The sequence below is a fragment of the Gallus gallus genome, chromosome 5 (genome assembly GCF_016699485.2).
Source record: "Gallus gallus isolate bGalGal1 chromosome 5, bGalGal1.mat.broiler.GRCg7b, whole genome shotgun sequence".
NCBI lineage: Eukaryota > Metazoa > Chordata > Aves > Galliformes > Phasianidae > Gallus > Gallus gallus.
The window spans coordinates 14561808-14581576 of NC_052536.1; the positions used below are offsets into that span (position 1 = coordinate 14561808).

At 46.0% G+C, this 19769-nt stretch overlaps 1 protein-coding gene across 3 annotated transcripts in view; it reads right to left on the reverse strand.

Annotated features, from left to right (window-relative positions):
• Positions 1-19769, reverse strand: part of MUC2 (mucin 2, oligomeric mucus/gel-forming) — a 75552-nt gene that overhangs the window by 34050 nt on the left and 21733 nt on the right. For all 3 annotated transcript variants that reach the window (XM_040701656.2, XM_040701654.2, XM_046942297.1), the window contains exons 26-41: positions 18222-18369; positions 17268-17311; positions 16597-16794; positions 16217-16243; positions 15391-15867; positions 14348-14539; positions 12674-13276; positions 11410-11649; positions 10190-10822; positions 8779-9018; positions 7354-7593; positions 5927-6181; positions 4498-4737; positions 3073-3312; positions 1647-1901; positions 218-457 (exon numbers count right to left, since the gene is read on the reverse strand). In XM_040701656.2, coding sequence (XP_040557590.1) covers positions 218-457; positions 1647-1901; positions 3073-3312; positions 4498-4737; positions 5927-6181; positions 7354-7593; positions 8779-9018; positions 10190-10822; positions 11410-11649; positions 12674-13276; positions 14348-14539; positions 15391-15867; positions 16217-16243; positions 16597-16794; positions 17268-17311; positions 18222-18369 — 4272 coding nt within the window. The remainder of the gene's footprint in view (positions 1-217; positions 458-1646; positions 1902-3072; positions 3313-4497; positions 4738-5926; positions 6182-7353; positions 7594-8778; positions 9019-10189; positions 10823-11409; positions 11650-12673; positions 13277-14347; positions 14540-15390; positions 15868-16216; positions 16244-16596; positions 16795-17267; positions 17312-18221; positions 18370-19769) is intronic.

Below are 19769 nucleotides of genomic sequence, written 5' to 3' on the forward strand. Positions count from 1 at the left end.
ACACGCGGTGTCTGGGACCTTCTTGTCCAGGACAAATGCTCTCTCCTTGCCTCCAAACAGCAAGATTCAGGGCTAGCTTTGGGCTCGTGCTCCTTTAAGGAACGCTCACCAATTACTCCCAGCCCTCAGACCACACGCAAAGCCTAACTTCAGGCACTCACAGGCCTTCACCTCTCCCTCAACAAGGGAACACGTGGCACCACGGCCAGACAATTACCTTCTGTCGACGTGGGAGGACGTGTTACGGAGGTGGTGGGTGTTGGCCCGGGTGTGGATGTGCTGACTGAAGTCGGGCTGGGTGAGGGCGGGCTGGTAACAGGCGTGGTGCTCACGGTGCTGCCGATGGTGCTGCTGGAGGGCGTCGTGCCAGAGGTGGTAGTGGGGCTAGATCCAGTTGGTGTTGGCGGGGCACTGCTACTTGACACAGTCGTACGTGTTGTGCTCTCAGGAGTGGGACCTGGGATAACACAGGGTTTCATCATTGCAGGAAAGCAAATTGTGTTTCCTCTTCAACTCCCTGTTTCTCTACCGAGTTCTGCAAACTCCACAACCAGAAACCCAGGGAGTAAAGAGAGTAGGAAAGCAGAACGTCTCACTGGTAGTAATCTTGTCATTCAGAAATTACACACCAAGGTTTCCTACAACCTGCATGGGAGACACATGCAAAAACTACACCTATGACCAACGTTGCATCTCAGCACCGCCTGCTCTGTGAAAACTAGGCACAGATGAGAAGAACACAGCAGCCCTTAAGCCAGCTGAATGCATTCTGATCAACCATAGTTGCCTATCTTCCTCCCATATTGCTGACATGTTCTATTCCACAGAGAGACCACCGTTCCCTGTACAGGGAATCATCGGGTCATTTCACCAAATAAATACTTTGCCTTCAGGTTAGTTGGGGCCGCAGAACAGCTGTACAAACTCAGCTCTATAACTCACCAGTCATGAAAAGCATTCTTACACTTTTTTCCTTGCCATGCCATTAAACACCGACTCAAGTTCCACCTTACTCAGCTGCCCAAGCCACAGGCCAGAAAGCAGGCTCATCAAAACAGTTGACTACAAGCGTTTTAGAAACTCTCCACTATACAGAAAAGCCTGCCTTCGAAAAAAACATTTCTGCTGCTTGAGTGTGATGTGAAGTTACACATGCCCAACCGAGAAGCACCGCCATCACCAAGAGAGTAGTGCAGTAACACTGACAAAGAGAGGACAGAAAGACTGAGAAGTCAAGACGTAAAAGCAACGGAAACCACAGTGCCCACAAAGAAAGACCCCTGCCCTTACATGAGACGACTAATAAGGGAATATTCTCTCCGGACTGAGGACTAGATATCACAGCAGAAAACGGAAGCCTTCCCATCAGACCACTGGCGGCCTAAGAGAATCAGCTGCCCCTAGGTAAAAAAAAAAAACTTCTCCTACGACACGCGGTGTCAGGGACCTTCTTGCCTAGGACAAATGCTCTCTCCTTGCCTCCAAACAGCAAGATTCAGGGCTAGCTTTGGGCTCGTGCTCCTTTAAGGAACGCTCACCAATTACTCCCAGCCCTCAGACCACACGCAAAGCCTAACTTCAGGCACTCACAGGCCTTCACCTCTCCCTCAACAAGGGAACACGTGGCACCACGGCCAGACAATTACCTTCTGTCGACGTGGGAGGACGTGTTACGGAGGTGGTGGGTGTTGGCCCGGGTGTGGATGTGCTGACTGAAGTCGGGCTGGGTGAGGGCGGGCTGGTAACAGGCGTGGTGCTCACGGTGCTGCCGATGGTGCTGCTGGAGGGCGTCGTGCCAGAGGTGGTAGTGGGGCTAGATCCAGTTGGTGTTGGCGGGGCACTGCTACTTGACACACTTGGACTCGACACTGTTGTACTGGTGGTGCTCTGGGAAGTGGGACCTGGGAAAACACAGGGTTTCATCATTGCAAGCAGGCAAATTGCATTTCCACTTCCCTTCATTATTTCTCTACTGAGTTCATCAAATTCCACAACCAGAAGCACAAGAAGTACAGAGAGAAGGAAAGCAAATAGTAGGAATTGCGTCATTCAGCAATCACACATAAACGTTTCCAAAAACTTGCATGGGCGACAGAAGCATATACTACACCTACGACCAGTGTAGAATCTAACCACCGCGTGCTCGGTGAATTCTAGGCGCAGATGAGATGAACTCAGCAACCCTTAAGCCAGCTGAATGCATTCCGATCATCCTTAGGCTTCATTCTTCCTTACCTTTTGCTGTCACATTCTTTCCCCTGTGCAGGAAATTATGGGGCCCATTCACCCCACAACTACTTTCCGTCCAAATTACTTGGGGCTCCAGGACAACTGCACAAACTCTGCTCTATACCACTCTCACATCTTGAAAAACATTCTACCGCATTTTTCCAGGCCAGGCCATTTATCTACCACTGCAATTCCATCCTTCTCAGCTGCCCATGCCACAGGCCGGATGCCAGCCGGCTTCAAAATTCTTCTCAGCAACCATGTTAGAAACGCTCCATGATACACACACGTCTGACTTCCAATCAAACGCCTACGCTCCTCCAGCAGGACGTCAACATACACCTGGACGTCACAGAGGCACTACCAGCACTAAGAAGAACTGAAGACTAACACAGTGGAAGAAAGGGCAGAAGGTCTGAAAATCTGAGACCTAAAAGTACCTGAAAACATAGGGTCCACAATGAAAGCTCCCTGCCCTTACAGCAGACGCCTCATAAAAGAATGTTCTCCCTAGACTGAGGACAAGGCATCACAGCAGCAAAAGGAAGACTTCCCATCAGACCACAGGCAGCCTAAGAGAACCAGCTGCCCCTAGGTAAAAAAAAAAACTACTCCTAGAACATGCGGTGTCAGGGAACAAGGAACCTTCTGCCCAGGACTAATGCAATCTCCTCGCCCACAAACAGCAAGCCTGAAAACTGGCTTAGGGCTCGTGCTCCATTAAGGAACGCTCACCAATTACTCCCAGCCCTCAGACCACACGCAAAGCCTAACTTCAGGCACTCACAGGCCTTCACCTCTCCCTCAACAAGGGAACACGTGGCACCACGGCCAGACAATTACCTTCTGTCGACGTGGGAGGACGTGTTACGGAGGTGGTGGGTGTTGGCCCGGGTGTGGATGTGCTGACTGAAGTCGGGCTGGGTGAGGGCGGGCTGGTAACAGGCGTGGTGCTCACGGTGCTGCCGATGGTGCTGCTGGAGGGCGTCGTGCCAGAGGTGGTAGTGGGGCTAGATCCAGTTGGTGTTGGCGGGGCACTGCTACTTGACACAGTCGTACGTGTTGTGCTCTCAGGAGTGGGACCTGGGATAACACAGGGTTTCATCATTGCAGGAAAGCAAATTGTGTTTCCTCTTCAACTCCCTGTTTCTCTACCGAGTTCTGCAAACTCCACAACCAGAAACCCAGGGAGTAAAGAGAGTAGGAAAGCAGAATGTCTCACTGGTAGTAATCTTGTCATTCAGAAATTACACACCAAGGTTTCCTACAACCTGCATGGGAGACACATGCAAAAACTACACCTATGACCAACGTTGCATCTCAGCACCGCCTGCTCTGTGAAAACTAGGCACAGATGAGAAGAACACAGCAGCCCTTAAGCCAGCTGAATGCATTCTGATCAACCATAGTTGCCTATCTTCCTCCCATATTGCTGACATGTTCTATTCCACAGAGAGACCACCGTTCCCTGTACAGGGAATCATCGGGTCATTTCACCAAATAAATACTTTGCCTTCAGGTTAGTTGGGGCCGCAGAACAGCTGTACAAACTCAGCTCTATAACTCACCAGTCATGAAAAGCATTCTTACACTTTTTTCCTTGCCATGCCATTAAACACCGACTCAAGTTCCACCTTACTCAGCTGCCCATGCCACAGGCCAGAAAGCAGGCTCATCAAAACAGTTGACTACAAGCGTTTTAGAAACTCTCCACTATACAGAAAAGCCTGCCTTCGAAAAAAACATTTCTGCTGCTTGAGTGTGATGTGAAGTTACACATGCCCAACTGAGAAGCACCGCCATCACCAAGAGAGTAGTGCAGTAACACTGACAAAGAGAGGACAGAAAGACTGAGAAGTCAAGACGTAAAAGCAACGGAAACCACAGTGCCCACAAAGAAAGACCCCTGCCCTTACATGAGACGACTAATAAGGGAATATTCTCTCCGGACTGAGGACTAGATATCACAGCAGAAAACGGAAGCCTTCCCATCAGACCACTGGCGACCTGAGACAACCAGCTGCCCCTTGGTTAAAAGAACTTCTCCTACGACACGCGGTGTCTGGGACCTTCTTGTCCAGGACAAATGCTCTCTCCTTGCCTCCAAACAGCAAGATTCAGGGCTAGCTTTGGGCTCGTGCTCCTTTAAGGAACGCTCACCAATTACTCCCAGCCCTCAGACCACACGCAAAGCCTAACTTCAGGCACTCACAGGCCTTCACCTCTCCCTCAACAAGGGAACACGTGGCACCACGGCCAGACAATTACCTTCTGTCGACGTGGGAGGACGTGTTACGGAGGTGGTGGGTGTTGGCCCGGGTGTGGATGTGCTGACTGAAGTCGGGCTGGGTGAGGGCGGGCTGGTAACAGGCGTGGTGCTCACGGTGCTGCCGATGGTGCTGCTGGAGGGCGTCGTGCCAGAGGTGGTAGTGGGGCTAGATCCAGTTGGTGTTGGCGGGGCACTGCTACTTGACACAGTCGTACGTGTTGTGCTCTCAGGAGTGGGACCTGGGATAACACAGGGTTTCATCATTGCAGGAAAGCAAATTGTGTTTCCTCTTCAACTCCCTGTTTCTCTACCGAGTTCTGCAAACTCCACAACCAGAAACCCAGGGAGTAAAGAGAGTAGGAAAGCAGAACGTCTCACTGGTAGTAATCTTGTCATTCAGAAATTACACACCAAGGTTTCCTACAACCTGCATGGGAGACACATGCAAAAACTACACCTATGACCAACGTTGCATCTCAGCACCGCCTGCTCTGTGAAAACTAGGCACAGATGAGAAGAACACAGCAGCCCTTAAGCCAGCTGAATGCATTCTGATCAACCATAGTTGCCTATCTTCCTCCCATATTGCTGACATGTTCTATTCCACAGAGAGACCACCGTTCCCTGTACAGGGAATCATCGGGTCATTTCACCAAATAAATACTTTGCCTTCAGGTTAGTTGGGGCCGCAGAACAGCTGTACAAACTCAGCTCTATAACTCACCAGTCATGAAAAGCATTCTTACACTTTTTTCCTTGCCATGCCATTAAACACCGACTCAAGTTCCACCTTACTCAGCTGCCCATGCCACAGGCCAGAAAGCAGGCTCATCAAAACAGTTGACTACAAGCGTTTTAGAAACTCTCCACTATACAGAAAAGCCTGCCTTCGAAAAAAACATTTCTGCTGCTTGAGTGTGATGTGAAGTTACACATGCCCAACCGAGAAGCACCGCCATCACCAAGAGAGTAGTGCAGTAACACTGACAAAGAGAGGACAGAAAGACTGAGAAGTCAAGACGTAAAAGCAACGGAAACCACAGTGCCCACAAAGAAAGACCCCTGCCCTTACATGAGACGACTAATAAGGGAATATTCTCTCCGGACTGAGGACTAGATATCACAGCAGAAAACGGAAGCCTTCCCATCAGACCACTGGCGGCCTAAGAGAATCAGCTGCCCCTAGGTAAAAAAAAAAAACTTCTCCTACGACACGCGGTGTCTGGGACCTTCTTGCCTAGGACAAATGCTCTCTCCTTGCCTCCAAACAGCAAGATTCAGGGCTAGCTTTGGGCTCGTGCTCCTTTAAGGAACGCTCACCAATTACTCCCAGCCCTCAGACCACACGCAAAGCCTAACTTCAGGCACTCACAGGCCTTCACCTCTCCCTCAACAAGGGAACACGTGGCACCACGGCCAGACAATTACCTTCTGTCGACGTGGGAGGACGTGTTACGGAGGTGGTGGGTGTTGGCCCGGGTGTGGATGTGCTGACTGAAGTCGGGCTGGGTGAGGGCGGGCTGGTAACAGGCGTGGTGCTCACGGTGCTGCCGATGGTGCTGCTGGAGGGCGTCGTGCCAGAGGTGGTAGTGGGGCTAGATCCAGTTGGTGTTGGCGGGGCACTGCTACTTGACACACTTGGACTCGACACTGTTGTACTGGTGGTGCTCTGGGAAGTGGGACCTGGGAAAACACAGGGTTTCATCATTGCAAGCAGGCAAATTGCATTTCCACTTCCCTTCATTATTTCTCTACTGAGTTCATCAAATTCCACAACCAGAAGCACAAGAAGTACAGAGAGAAGGAAAGCAAATAGTAGGAATTGCGTCATTCAGCAATCACACATAAACGTTTCCAAAAACTTGCATGGGCGACAGAAGCATATACTACACCTACGACCAGTGTAGAATCTAACCACCGCGTGCTCGGTGAATTCTAGGCGCAGATGAGATGAACTCAGCAACCCTTAAGCCAGCTGAATGCATTCCGATCATCCTTAGGCTTCATTCTTCCTTACCTTTTGCTGTCACATTCTTTCCCCTGTGCAGGAAATTATGGGGCCCATTCACCCCACAACTACTTTCCGTCCAAATTACTTGGGGCTCCAGGACAACTGCACAAACTCTGCTCTATACCACTCTCACATCTTGAAAAACATTCTACCGCATTTTTCCAGGCCAGGCCATTTATCTACCACTGCAATTCCATCCTTCTCAGCTGCCCATGCCACAGGCCGGATGCCAGCCGGCTTCAAAATTCTTCTCAGCAACCATGTTAGAAACGCTCCATGATACACACACGTCTGACTTCCAATCAAACGCCTACGCTCCTCCAGCAGGACGTCAACATACACCTGGACGTCACAGAGGCACTACCAGCACTAAGAAGAACTGAAGACTAACACAGTGGAAGAAAGGGCAGAAGGTCTGAAAATCTGAGACCTAAAAGTACCTGAAAACATAGGGTCCACAATGAAAGCTCCCTGCCCTTACAGCAGACGCCTCATAAAAGAATGTTCTCCCTAGACTGAGGACAAGGCATCACAGCAGCAAAAGGAAGACTTCCCATCAGACCACAGGCAGCCTAAGAGAACCAGCTGCCCCTAGGTAAAAAAAAAAAACTTCTCCTAGAACATGCGGTGTCAGGGAACAAGGGACCTTCTGCCCAGGACTAATGCAATCTCCTCGCCCACAAACAGCAAGCCTGAAAACTGGCTTAGGGCTCGTGCTCCATTAAGGAACGCTCACCAATTACTCCCAGCCCTCAGACCACACGCAAAGCCTAACTTCAGGCACTCACAGGCCTTCACCTCTCCCTCAACAAGGGAACACGTGGCACCACGGCCAGACAATTACCTTCTGTCGACGTGGGAGGACGTGTTACGGAGGTGGTGGGTGTTGGCCCGGGTGTGGATGTGCTGACTGAAGTCGGGCTGGGTGAGGGCGGGCTGGTAACAGGCGTGGTGCTCACGGTGCTGCCGATGGTGCTGCTGGAGGGCGTCGTGCCAGAGGTGGTAGTGGGGCTAGATCCAGTTGGTGTTGGCGGGGCACTGCTACTTGACACAGTCGTACGTGTTGTGCTCTCAGGAGTGGGACCTGGGATAACACAGGGTTTCATCGTTGCAGGAAAGCAAATTGTGTTTCCTCTTCAACTCCCTGTTTCTCTACCGAGTTCTGCAAACTCCACAACCAGAAACCCAGGGAGTAAAGAGAGTAGGAAAGCAGAACGTCTCACTGGTAGTAATCTTGTCATTCAGAAATTACACACCAAGGTTTCCTACAACCTGCATGGGAGACACATGCAAAAACTACACCTATGACCAACGTTGCATCTCAGCACCGCCTGCTCTGTGAAAACTAGGCACAGATGAGAAGAACACAGCAGCCCTTAAGCCAGCTGAATGCATTCTGATCAACCATAGTTGCCTATCTTCCTCCCATATTGCTGACATGTTCTATTCCACAGAGAGACCACCGTTCCCTGTACAGGGAATCATCGGGTCATTTCACCAAATAAATACTTTGCCTTCAGGTTAGTTGGGGCCGCAGAACAGCTGTACAAACTCAGCTCTATAACTCACCAGTCATGAAAAGCATTCTTACACTTTTTTCCTTGCCATGCCATTAAACACCGACTCAAGTTCCACCTTACTCAGCTGCCCATGCCACAGGCCAGAAAGCAGGCTCATCAAAACAGTTGACTACAAGCGTTTTAGAAACTCTCCACTATACAGAAAAGCCTGCCTTCGAAAAAAACATTTCTGCTGCTTGAGTGTGATGTGAAGTTACACATGCCCAACCGAGAAGCACCGCCATCACCAAGAGAGTAGTGCAGTAACACTGACAAAGAGAGGACAGAAAGACTGAGAAGTCAAGACGTAAAAGCAACGGAAACCACAGTGCCCACAAAGAAAGACCCCTGCCCTTACATGAGACGACTAATAAGGGAATATTCTCTCCGGACTGAGGACTAGATATCACAGCAGAAAACGGAAGCCTTCCCATCAGACCACTGGCGACCTGAGACAACCAGCTGCCCCTTGGTTAAAAGAACTTCTCCTACGACACGCGGTGTCTGGGACCTTCTTGTCCAGGACAAATGCTCTCTCCTTGCCTCCAAACAGCAAGATTCAGGGCTAGCTTTGGGCTCGTGCTCCTTTAAGGAACGCTCACCAATTACTCCCAGCCCTCAGACCACACGCAAAGCCTAACTTCAGGCACTCACAGGCCTTCACCTCTCCCTCAACAGGGGAACACGTGGCACCACGGCCAGACAATTACCTTCTGTCGACGTGGGAGGACGTGTTACGGAGGTGGTGGGTGTTGGCCCGGGTGTGGATGTGCTGACTGAAGTCGGGCTGGGTGAGGGCGGGCTGGTAACAGGCGTGGTGCTCACGGTGCTGCCGATGGTGCTGCTGGAGGGCGTCGTGCCAGAGGTGGTAGTGGGGCTAGATCCAGTTGGTGTTGGCGGGGCACTGCTACTTGACACAGTCGTACGTGTTGTGCTCTCAGGAGTGGGACCTGGGATAACACAGGGATTTGTCATTGCAGGAAAACAAATTGCAAATCTGCATTCCTTCCTTATTTTCTACTGAGTTCATCATACTCCACAGCCAGAAGTCAAAGTGAAGAGAGTACGAAAGCAGAACGTCTCATTAGTAGTAATCCTGTCATTCAGGTATGAAATGGCTAGGATTCCGAAAACACGCATGGCAGACAGATGTAAATACTACAGCTGTAAACTCTGTTGCACCTAACCACCACGTGCACTGTGAAAAAAATGCTCAGAAAAGAAGAACTCAGTAGCACAGAAGCCCGCTGAATGCATTGCATTTATTCTTAGGCTTCATTCTCCTTCTCTATGGTTCTCATGCTACATTCCATGAGAGACCATCGTTCCCTGCGCAGGACATCTTCAGGCTCGTTCCCTCCACAACTGCTTTCCTTAAAAGTTATTTGGGTCTCCAGTAAAACTATGCAAACTCTACTCTATAACTCCCTCATATTGAAAACCATTCTCCCACATTTTTCCTTTCCATGCCATTAAGCTCAAACACAATTTCCACCCTTCTCAGCAGCCCATGCCACAGACCAGAAGCCAGGCTCCTTCAAAATTGTTCTCAACAACCACATTAGAAACGCTCCAGGATACACACTGGTTTGCCTTAGAAAAAAACGCTTCTGCGCCTTTAGTGTTATGTGAAGGTACACACGGCCAACCGAGAAGCACTGCCAGCACCATGAGAATATAGGAGTAATGCTGGAGAAGAAACAGAAGAAGGTCTGAAAAGCCATAACCTAACAGCACCAGAAACAAAAATAACATAAACACAAGCACGTGCCTCTACACAAAACACCTCACAAGGAGAATCTTCTCTCCAGATGAAAGACAGCATCACCCTGATATAAAAGGTAAGTACCCATCTAAGACACCCAGCTGCCCTGAATGAATATACTTCTAATAAAACTTGCAGATTCAAGGAAAAACAGACCGTCCTCCCAGGACAAATGCACTCTTTCCTTGAGTCCAAACACAGAACTCGAGGACTACCTTTAGGCTCCTGCTCCATTAAGGAACGTTCAGCAATTACTCCCAGCCCTCAGACCATACGCAAAGCCTAACTTCAGGCACTCACAGGCCTTCACTTCTCCCTCTACAAGGGAACACGTGGCACCACGGCCAGACAATTACCTTCTGTCGACGTGGGAGGACGTGTTACAGAGGTGGTAGGTGTTGGCCCGGGTGTGGATGTGCTGACTGAAGTCGGGCTGGGTGAGGGCGGGCTGGTAACAGGTGTGGTGCTCACGGTGCTGCCGATGGTGCTGCTGGAGGGCGTTGTGCCAGAGGTGGTAGTGGGGGCAGACCCAGTTGGTGTTGGTGGGGAAGTCGTGCTTGACACGCTCGGAGTATAACGAGTGCTTGTTGTCGGTGAGAGGGACACTGTTGTGCTGGTTTCTCCTGTCGTCGTAGTTGTGACAGCTGTTGTGCACTCTGGACTTAATGGTGGAGCACAGCAGACTTTGATCTGATAATTCAGGCAGACCGGCATTGGTATCACACCCCCTGTGGTCTGGTCCTTATTTTTACAGATGAGTCCTGTGTTAACATCGCATTCCACTTTCTGCCCTAGATCTTCTATAGGAATGTCTGGAAATTTCTCAGCTCTGCAGGAAACATTCTCAACCTTCGTACAGTTCCATGAAGGGATCTTATTCTGGATAGTTTCAAAGGTCTCATCATCACCACCCTCTGGGCCAAACTGTGGGTAACTCACATCGATCCAATCAGTCCAGATGCAGTCCTCCGGAGGGAAGGTGCAGACTACTGTGGACGGACATCAGTAAATGTAAACAATTAGGAACTACAGAATCACTTGCAGGAGGTGATAACAGATGGGAAGATTACGCAGTCGTTGACGGCAATTAGTGCCAAGCTTCTATCTGAAGACTATCCCATGAAACCCCCCAGGGAAATCTCGCTTTTCCCAGAAAAAATAGGTCATGCCAGTGGCAGAAAAGCACAGAGGGCAAGCAACAGAAGAAAGGGAAGAAGGTCAGGGAAGCCAATGCCCAAAAGGACCTGAAACTAAAGTTTCACAAAAATAAGCAGCATGCCGTATCAAAACCAGCTTCGCACTGAGAACGACGTCAGCAGCTGAAGGAAAGCACCTCAAAGCAGCAAAACAAAGACTTCCCGTCAGATCAAAGCTTCCTATAGCAGGCTACAGGATTAAATATCTTCTACAGAGCCCTGCAGAGTAAGAGACTAAGGGACTTTCTGCCCAAGACAAACACATTCTTCACATGGCAAAACAGAAAGCATGAGAACTAGCTTAGGGCACATGTTCATTAAACAAAGAATCAGCAGGGAAAGTCAACAAGGAGACACATAATGCGAGGACCAGACATTACCTTCAGTTGTCGTTGGTGGAGGTGTTACAGAGGTGGTGGGTGTTGGCCCGGGTGTGGATGTGGTGACTGAAGTCGGGCTGGGTGAGGGCGGGCTGGTAACAGGCGTGGTGCTCACGGTGCTGCCGATGGTGCTGCTGGAGGGCGTCGTGCCAGAGGTGGTAGTGGGGCTAGATCCAGTTGGTGTTGGCGGGGCACTGCTACTTGACACAGTCGTACGTGTTGTGCTCTCAGGAGTGGGACCTGTGGAAAAATAGAGATCCATCACTGCAAGAAATCAAATTGCATTTCCTCTTCAGTTCCTTATTTCTCTACTGAGTTCGTGAAATACAACAACCATTAGCCAAGGAAATTATGAAAAATAAAAGAGGTTATAGTCTTATAACTGTGTCACGGGTAACATAGGGATCACAGACAGAAGTCTCTTGCAACTCTCATGGGAGACAGATGGAAAATTTTCACCAGTGATCAACTTCATGTATAACCACTGCATGCAGTGTGAAAATGATGCACAGATGAGAAAAATTCAGCACCTGTAGTGCAGCTGAATGCAATTAGTTCATCCATCCTCCCTCTGATTCCTATTCTATTTTAGTAACACAATACTCACTAAGTGACTCCACTTCACTGGGCAGGAAATCATGGGGCCAGTTCCCTCCACAACTACTTTCCTTCCAACTTACTTGTCTTCACTCCTACTAAGCAAAATCTGCTCTATGCCTCTCTTGACTCTTTAAAAACATGCTCCCAAACTATTCCTTGCCATACCATTAAAATCAAACTCAATTTCCGTCCTTCTTAGGACTAACTCTGGAAAAGAAAGGGCAGAAGGTATGAAAAGCCACAACCCTAAGGTCCCTACAGCACCTGAAACAAAAGTGCCACAGAAACAAGCATTCTGCCTTTGCATATGATGCCTCTGATGGAGAATATTCTGTCTATCTGAAGGATGAGTCCCCACAGCAGCAAAAGAAAGAGTTCCTGTCAGATCACTGCCTGCCTAGACCAACCGCGGTTCCTCAGAAGATGAAGCTTCTTGTCAGACACGTAGTGTCAGGGAATAATAGACTGTCTTTCCAGAACAAATGCACACTCCTTGCCTCCAAACAGCTAGCTCCAGGACTAGCTTTGGGCTCATGCTCCTTTAAGGAACGCTCACCAATTACTCCCAGCCCTCAGACCACACGCAAAGCCTAACTTCAGGCACTCACAGGCCTTCACCTCTCCCTCAACAAGGGAACACGTGGCACCACGGCCAGACAATTACCTTCTGTCGACGTGGGAGGACGTGTTACGGAGGTGGTGGGTGTTGGCCTGGGTGTGGATGTGCTGACTGAAGTCGGGCTGGGTGAGGGCGGGCTGGTAACAGGCGTGGTGCTCACGGTGCTGCCGATGGTGCTGCTGGAGGGCATCGTGCCAGAGGTGGTAGTGGGGGCAGACCCAGTTGGTGTTGTCGTGGCAGCAGTGCTTGACACAGTTGAAGTGAAAACTATGGTTGTAGTGGTTGAGTGTGACACTGGTGTGCTGATTGTCGTGACAAGTTCCGTACTTGGAATACACTCTGGTTTGTTTGGTGTGCAGCAGACGTTGATCTCATAGTTATGGCAGTATGAAACATGGCCGTTGTTTTCTTGATCCTTATTGTTACAGATAAGCCCTGTGTTAACGCTGCATTCAACCTTCTGCCCTAATTCTTCAAGGGAAATGTTAGGGTAATCCTTTGCTCTGCATGAAATATTCTCAGCTTTCACGCATACAAAGGAGGAGTTGTTTATTTTGTCAATGGTTTCATAGTCTCCACTGTTCACATCAGATCTATCTGGTTGACTCGAATCGATCCAGTCTGTCCAGGTGCATTCACAATTTCCTACTGAGAGACATCAACAGGAGTTGCATTCAGGAACAGTAAAGACAGAGACAGTGAGTGTTAGTTCCAGCACCATTAATGGTGGTTTACTGGGTCTCCACTGCACAAAAAGGGGCACCTTGGACTCTGCTACTCACCTACACTAGTCAGCCAACCCTGGCCACAACAAAGCTCATTAGTGTGGTCAGGCCTCCCTTTCATTGCCCTATGGAGCACACCAGGAGAATACCAGGACTCAGGTACTGTTGAGCTATGTGTGTCTCCCCCTCATAAACATGGCAAGTTCTGTTTGGGGCTTCTTGTGTGCAAAAAACTTGTCTAAGGGCAACATATGAGGTAGAGCAGAATCAAGTAAGGACTCTCACAACTTTCACTTGGGCAAATCCAAATTCAGGAAAGAATCACGGTCACAAAGCAAGCAGGCACTGGATTCACACTGCAGCCAAAATCTTGGGCTGCTTCCCAGCAGTGTGGGGAAAGCTGGAGAGCAACTCTGGCACCTTGCTGCCCAGAGTCCCACTCCATAGCAAGAGGTAAGCCACTGGCTGAAATCTTTCCCCAGACCCTGCCAGGGAAAAATCAGCCTTCTGAGAGCCAGAACTGCAGATGAGTTGTAAAACAGCCCAAGTCATCACAAGAGAAGGATCAGAATAAAGCCATGATCTAACAGCACCTGAAATGAAATGACATTGCCACAAAAAACAAGCCATGTCACGCCATATGTTCTTCTATGTACATTCTTTCTCTCCAACTGAAGGACAAAACCCAAAAGCAGCAAAAGTAAGACTTTCCATCAGCACCGTATTGGCCTAAGGTAGATAGAAGCACCACAGAAAAATATCCTCGCACTCAGGATAATCAAGGAATAGGAACTGACATCCAGAAACATGTTGTGCACTTTCTCTCCTAAATGGAGAGCTTAGTACCCTATAGCTCTGGAGACTTTTTTTTTCTTTGTTTAATCTGCATAAACTGCTTTCTTCAGAGTACTGCAGTGAAGACATACATAAGGGTGCCAAGAGACAATTTCTCCCATACCAAGGCAAGACATGACAACACAGAGCAATTAATCACCTGGTTGCGAAGGTGGAGGAGAGTGGGTTTGAGTTACTATTGGTGGTAGGACTGTGCTTGTAACTGTTGGAATGGATGAAGACACACCAGGAACAGTAGGAGTAGCTCCCTGCGAGCTGCTGCTGAAGGGTGTTGTGGTGGTAGTACTGGTTGGAGACTCTGATGGAGTTGGTGTGGGAGCAGTGGTTGATACTGGAAGAGACATCAACAAGAGGAATAATTATGAACAAGAGGGACAGAAACAACAGGTAAAGATGCAAGGATATGTATGAGTGGGACACAACCGGCACTGAACAGAAGTTAGGAGTTAAATGTCACAAATTTACAGCTGGCTAAGCCCAGATTTCCCTGCAGCAAAGGCCTGTATTATTTGCCTTTCCTTCCTGGTTCCAGAAAGCAGACTAGGGCCAAATCTGAACATAGACATAGTTAAGACACCCCCTTTTCTACTGAAGAGGTTTGTTACATTGCTTTGCTGGGCTTCTCACTAAATGAAAAATCCCCCACCAAGTGCATAAGATGGAGAAAAAAAGCCCTGTGGTTCCTCCCATCTCAGCCCTATCACCCATAACACCTTGCTATCTTGGACAGTAAGAACTGAGAGGGGAAGCTGTGGTCAAGGAATGAAGTATGCACAGGGATATGTTTTTATCTGAAGTTTATGTCACCTCTCTAGTGCAATGGCAGCCTGAGGGAGAGGTTCACAGCAAGTGGCTTTTTGCAGGGTGAAACCATTCCATGAGGGCTGCCAAGGGAATTCTTTCTTCCTAGGCCTACAGCCACAGACAAGTATCAGGAAGTGACAGAGAGAAAGTGGGATGAAGAAATTCTGCACAGGTCTGCCAGACAATGCCTAAAATGATGATACACCAAATCAAGGCCTACTTTAATTTCACACATATCTTTCCGATAATGTTCTCTCCAAGAAAGGGACAGAGCTCAAAATCAGCAAAGTGTTTGCTCAATATTTGCTTTAAGTAGCTGACAGTCTGTTATTTATCTTACAGCAAGGTAAGAAAAGAGAAAATTGGTCTGCTAAATACCTGTGGAGCCTGAAGTTACTGAAGGTGGAGACTGGCTTGTGGTGGTTGCAGTGGGTGTTGGTATGGTGGTAATTGTCGTTGACTGCTGGGTTGTAGTAGTGGGCACAGTTGTTCCAGTGGTGACCGAAGATGCAGTTGGTGTTGAGCTTGGTCCAGCGTCACAAGGAATTTCATGCCATTCACAACAGTTTACCCTGATTTCATAATTATAGCAAAGATGCCAGATACTTGCATCTTGCTCCTCATTTTTACAGATGAGCCCATACGTCACATTACACTCCACTTTTTGGCCAAGTTCCTCTAAGGTTTTATCAGGACTGTCTTTAGCCCTGCATTCAATATTTTCAGGAGCTGCACATATTTTGTTTCCATGTTCAATTCTTATTGCATCATAGGTTTCATAGTCACCACCATCTTCTTCAGGGTTACTAACATCAAACCACTCAGACCAATCACAGATTAATACAAGGCATGGAGCTGCAAGAAAAGACATAGGTTCAGTATCAGAGCTCAGAAGACATTCTGAGAAGGTTAATTTTGTATTCAGCTCCATTAATGACTAAAATAATGCACTGCAATTTGCCATTTTTGCGAGAGAAAAGAATTTTAAAATTGATTAAATATGACCAGTTTCTTCAACAAGAAGATTTGTATCAAAATAGAATCACCAATCTGAAGCCTCTTAATACTTCTCACATTTTTGCAATTCCAGGTTTTTAAAATATTTTTGTTTGTTTGTTTTGAAAATGTTTTTCAATAGTGGCCACCTTTAATTTACTCATCATTTGACATTTTATGGTAACTAGTTTTTATATTCAAAACTTACTTGTAGGTACTGGACGACTTGTGGTAACTGAAATAGAAAAGAAAAAAAATTACTCCATCATCTGCAAGTTTTAGAAAAACATATGATGTTAGTTTTAAACATTCTAATTATAAGTTTTGCTGTGACTGCTGAGACAATTTCTATTATCTCCACTGAATACTCAAAAGATAGAATCCTATACATTTATAGTCAGTTTCTTCCATGAGGGTTAAATAAACTCAAAGCATTAAAATCTTCCTCAGTGCAATGCAACAAAATTATTTGCAAATATCACTCCAGCTTTGTCAATTATGATAAGTCTGCACGCTTGTACATTCAATCTTTAAAGTATTTTCCTTAAATAAATTATTTTTTAATGCGCATCTCTGTTGAAAACTTACCTATGGTGGTAAGAGTACTTGTACCAGGAGACGTTGTAATGGTTGAAGGTGAAGTAGTTAATGGACAAGGATAAGTACTTCCAGGAACTACAGATCCATTTTCTGCACAAACATATGTTGTGCATATGTCGCCATCCTTTATTGTTGCAACAGTTTGTCCCACTTCATAACTTGTTCCATTGATAACACAAGGACATCCTGCAAGAAAGAGTTCAGCATGCATGTTCACTCTCTACTAAGACTATTAGAAGAAGACAAAACCAAAACAGAAGTAGAATACAAAGGAAAAAAAAAAAAAAGGGACTCGTGGATTTACCAAGGATGCAAATACTTAAATGTATCATGCATGCTCCTTTGCGTACTATACTTGGAGCTTAGATCTAGCATCACATTAATTTATCTTGTAAACTCTTGTAGCAAAATCCACAAGTTTGGATACGAGACATAGGCAGAAAGAATACAGGGTGCAATTAAAAGACTGAACAAGTACTAGCACCAGGACTCAACAAAATTGCTGTCAACATTTCTTTGGCCAGAAAGCCTTTGTAGAGAATAGATATAGTGGTTCCATGGCTTCTCCACAATCCGTCCCCCTCCACTTCTTTCATTAAAAAAAAAAAAAAAAAACAAACAAACAACAAAAAAAAACAAAACCTAAAAACACTATTTACCTGGAATTGGTGTACACTCAATGGATCCTGAGGGGCGACAGATACTAAAAGCAAAAATTTCAAAAGTTAAAATGTTACAGATGTTTTACAGCTAGCAGAGCCAAGAGCACAGAAATGTAAAATTTTGTCACTTGATCTTCATTCGTACTACTGGGTATGTTTCTTATTGTAACATCTTCTAATATTGCCCATTATTACTTCATTCAAACTAACTCATCATTTGTATTCCTTTAGTGCAACATCTATCACAAAACTATCACAAGCTGTTTTGTATTGCAAGTTGCAATACTGCTCTAATAATAGGTGCTCTTATGAGTAGTTGTGTTATATTTATCTGTTTATTTTTGTCTCTGGTCACAATGTGGATTCATAAATGTCAATTCCATCTTTAGTAAGGTTCTGGGAATGAACAATTAGGACTCAGTTACCTCCTCCAGGGATAGTACAGATTATTTCAGACCACTGTGACTTTGAAATCTTGGTCTTAAATGAGAATACAAGGCAGAGAAGGCCCTCTCTTCCCAAAAAGCTACGAGAATCAAAAGATCATTCCAGAAACACAACTAGGCTTGCTGTCATTGTATCACTTATGACACTTTCAAGAGTATATTTAATGATTCTACTAATAGAACTATCAGGAAGACACAATCATCTTGAAATATGGATTACTGTGGATTTGGAAAACTATAGATGAAAAATTTTGAACCTGTGTGTGGAAGTGGCATTTCTTGAGACTGTCTCACCTAGAATATATGTCATTGTTCCTCTGATTTGTATATGTATTTTAGAATATATTCTATTCTATAAAATATATTTGTATAGATTGTATAGAATATATAAGTTGCGTCTCTTCTTACTAAAAAACATGCTTGAGGCTCAATAAAGTAAATGAGGGGCTCAGCGTACACAAATTATTTCCTGAATTATTTTAAATTTTTTTGCATTTTTACATACCATTTTGTACAGTTCTCTTCTGTTGGTATTTCTCCACCAATGATAACAGGTTTACCATTGTGGTAACACCAACATTCATCTGCAGCCACACATTCTTTTGTCTCTTCATTATAAACGGGCTTTTCATGAGGGCATCTGGGGTAGCAACCTATTGATGCCAAGTGGCACAGAATACAGAGTGAAGAAAAGTATGATGAGTTAACTCAAAAACAAGATATCTTTGGAAAGTAAATGATTCTCACTGAATCAGGTATAGTTAAAGAGATCAAAAATTCCCAATCGAAATCAATCCTTGGACAGTTAGCCTCTTCAAAAGATTTAAGCAATCCTCATTGATAATACTGAGAGAACTAAACAAGAATTTACTCATGAAAGCTAACAAATATTTCTTCTTAGTTCAAAATACTGCAGCAACCTTTATGTTCTAAGGGAAACTAGTCATTTTAATACACACACACACAAAAAAAAACTGTCCTGGTTTCAGCTGGGACAGAGTAGATTTACTTGACAGTGTATGATATGATGCTATTTTTGCCTTTAGGAGAAAAGGCAATGCTGATAATACACTGATGTTTTAGTTGTTGCTCAGCAGTGCTGTACAGAGCCAAGGATGTTGAAGCTTCTTCTACTGTCCTGCCAGTGAAGTGGCAGAGATGCACAGGAAGCTGGGAGGGAAGAACACCAGGACAGATGACCTGTATTGGCCAAAGGGATATTTCATACCGTATGAGTTCATGTGAAGCTATACAAATGAGGGGATTTGGTCAGCGCAGGGCTACCACTGCTCAGGGACTAGCTGGGTACGGGTCAGTGGGTGGTGAAAAACTGCACTGTGCATCACTCATTTTGCAAATACACACACACACACACACATTATCATCACTATTACTTTTCATTTTTTTTCTGTCTCAGTAAAAGGTTTTAATCTTAACCTACAAGTTCCACTTTTTTTCCCCCAATTCTCTCTTGCAGAGTGCAATGAATGAACAACTGTGTAGTGTTGAGCTGCCTGCCAGCTTAAATCAGAACACAAACATACTGATTTTTATACAGATATTAAAATGTGATCACTATATCAAGAAATCCTTTGTGAAAAATATGGAAACACATTCAATAATGAACAAGTTTTCAAAACATTTGTTGGAATGCTAGAACTCATTTATGTGTCATCAATAGACCAGGTATCTCAACCACACACAGAAAAATTATCTGCATTTTTCCATACCCTCAACTGGTGAAACAAACTCCATCTGCAAGCTGTAAATTATCTGTCAGTCCTCATTACATTTCTTATGCAAGTGCACTTTGGTTCCCACTTTTTATTAAATTCACCCTCAGTTCAAGGATTAAAATCATAAGAAAGGACAAAAACGCGCCTCATTTCCCCAACTTTATCTTTTAGTAAAATCAAAGATACTTGTATCTCAGTCATATTCTTGGACTACTGTAGTTCCCATAACACAAAATTCTTTTCCAGTTATCAAGCATACAAATAATGTTAAGATCTAAAAAAAAACAACCACCAGTAACCTGTTTCTTTATCATGTA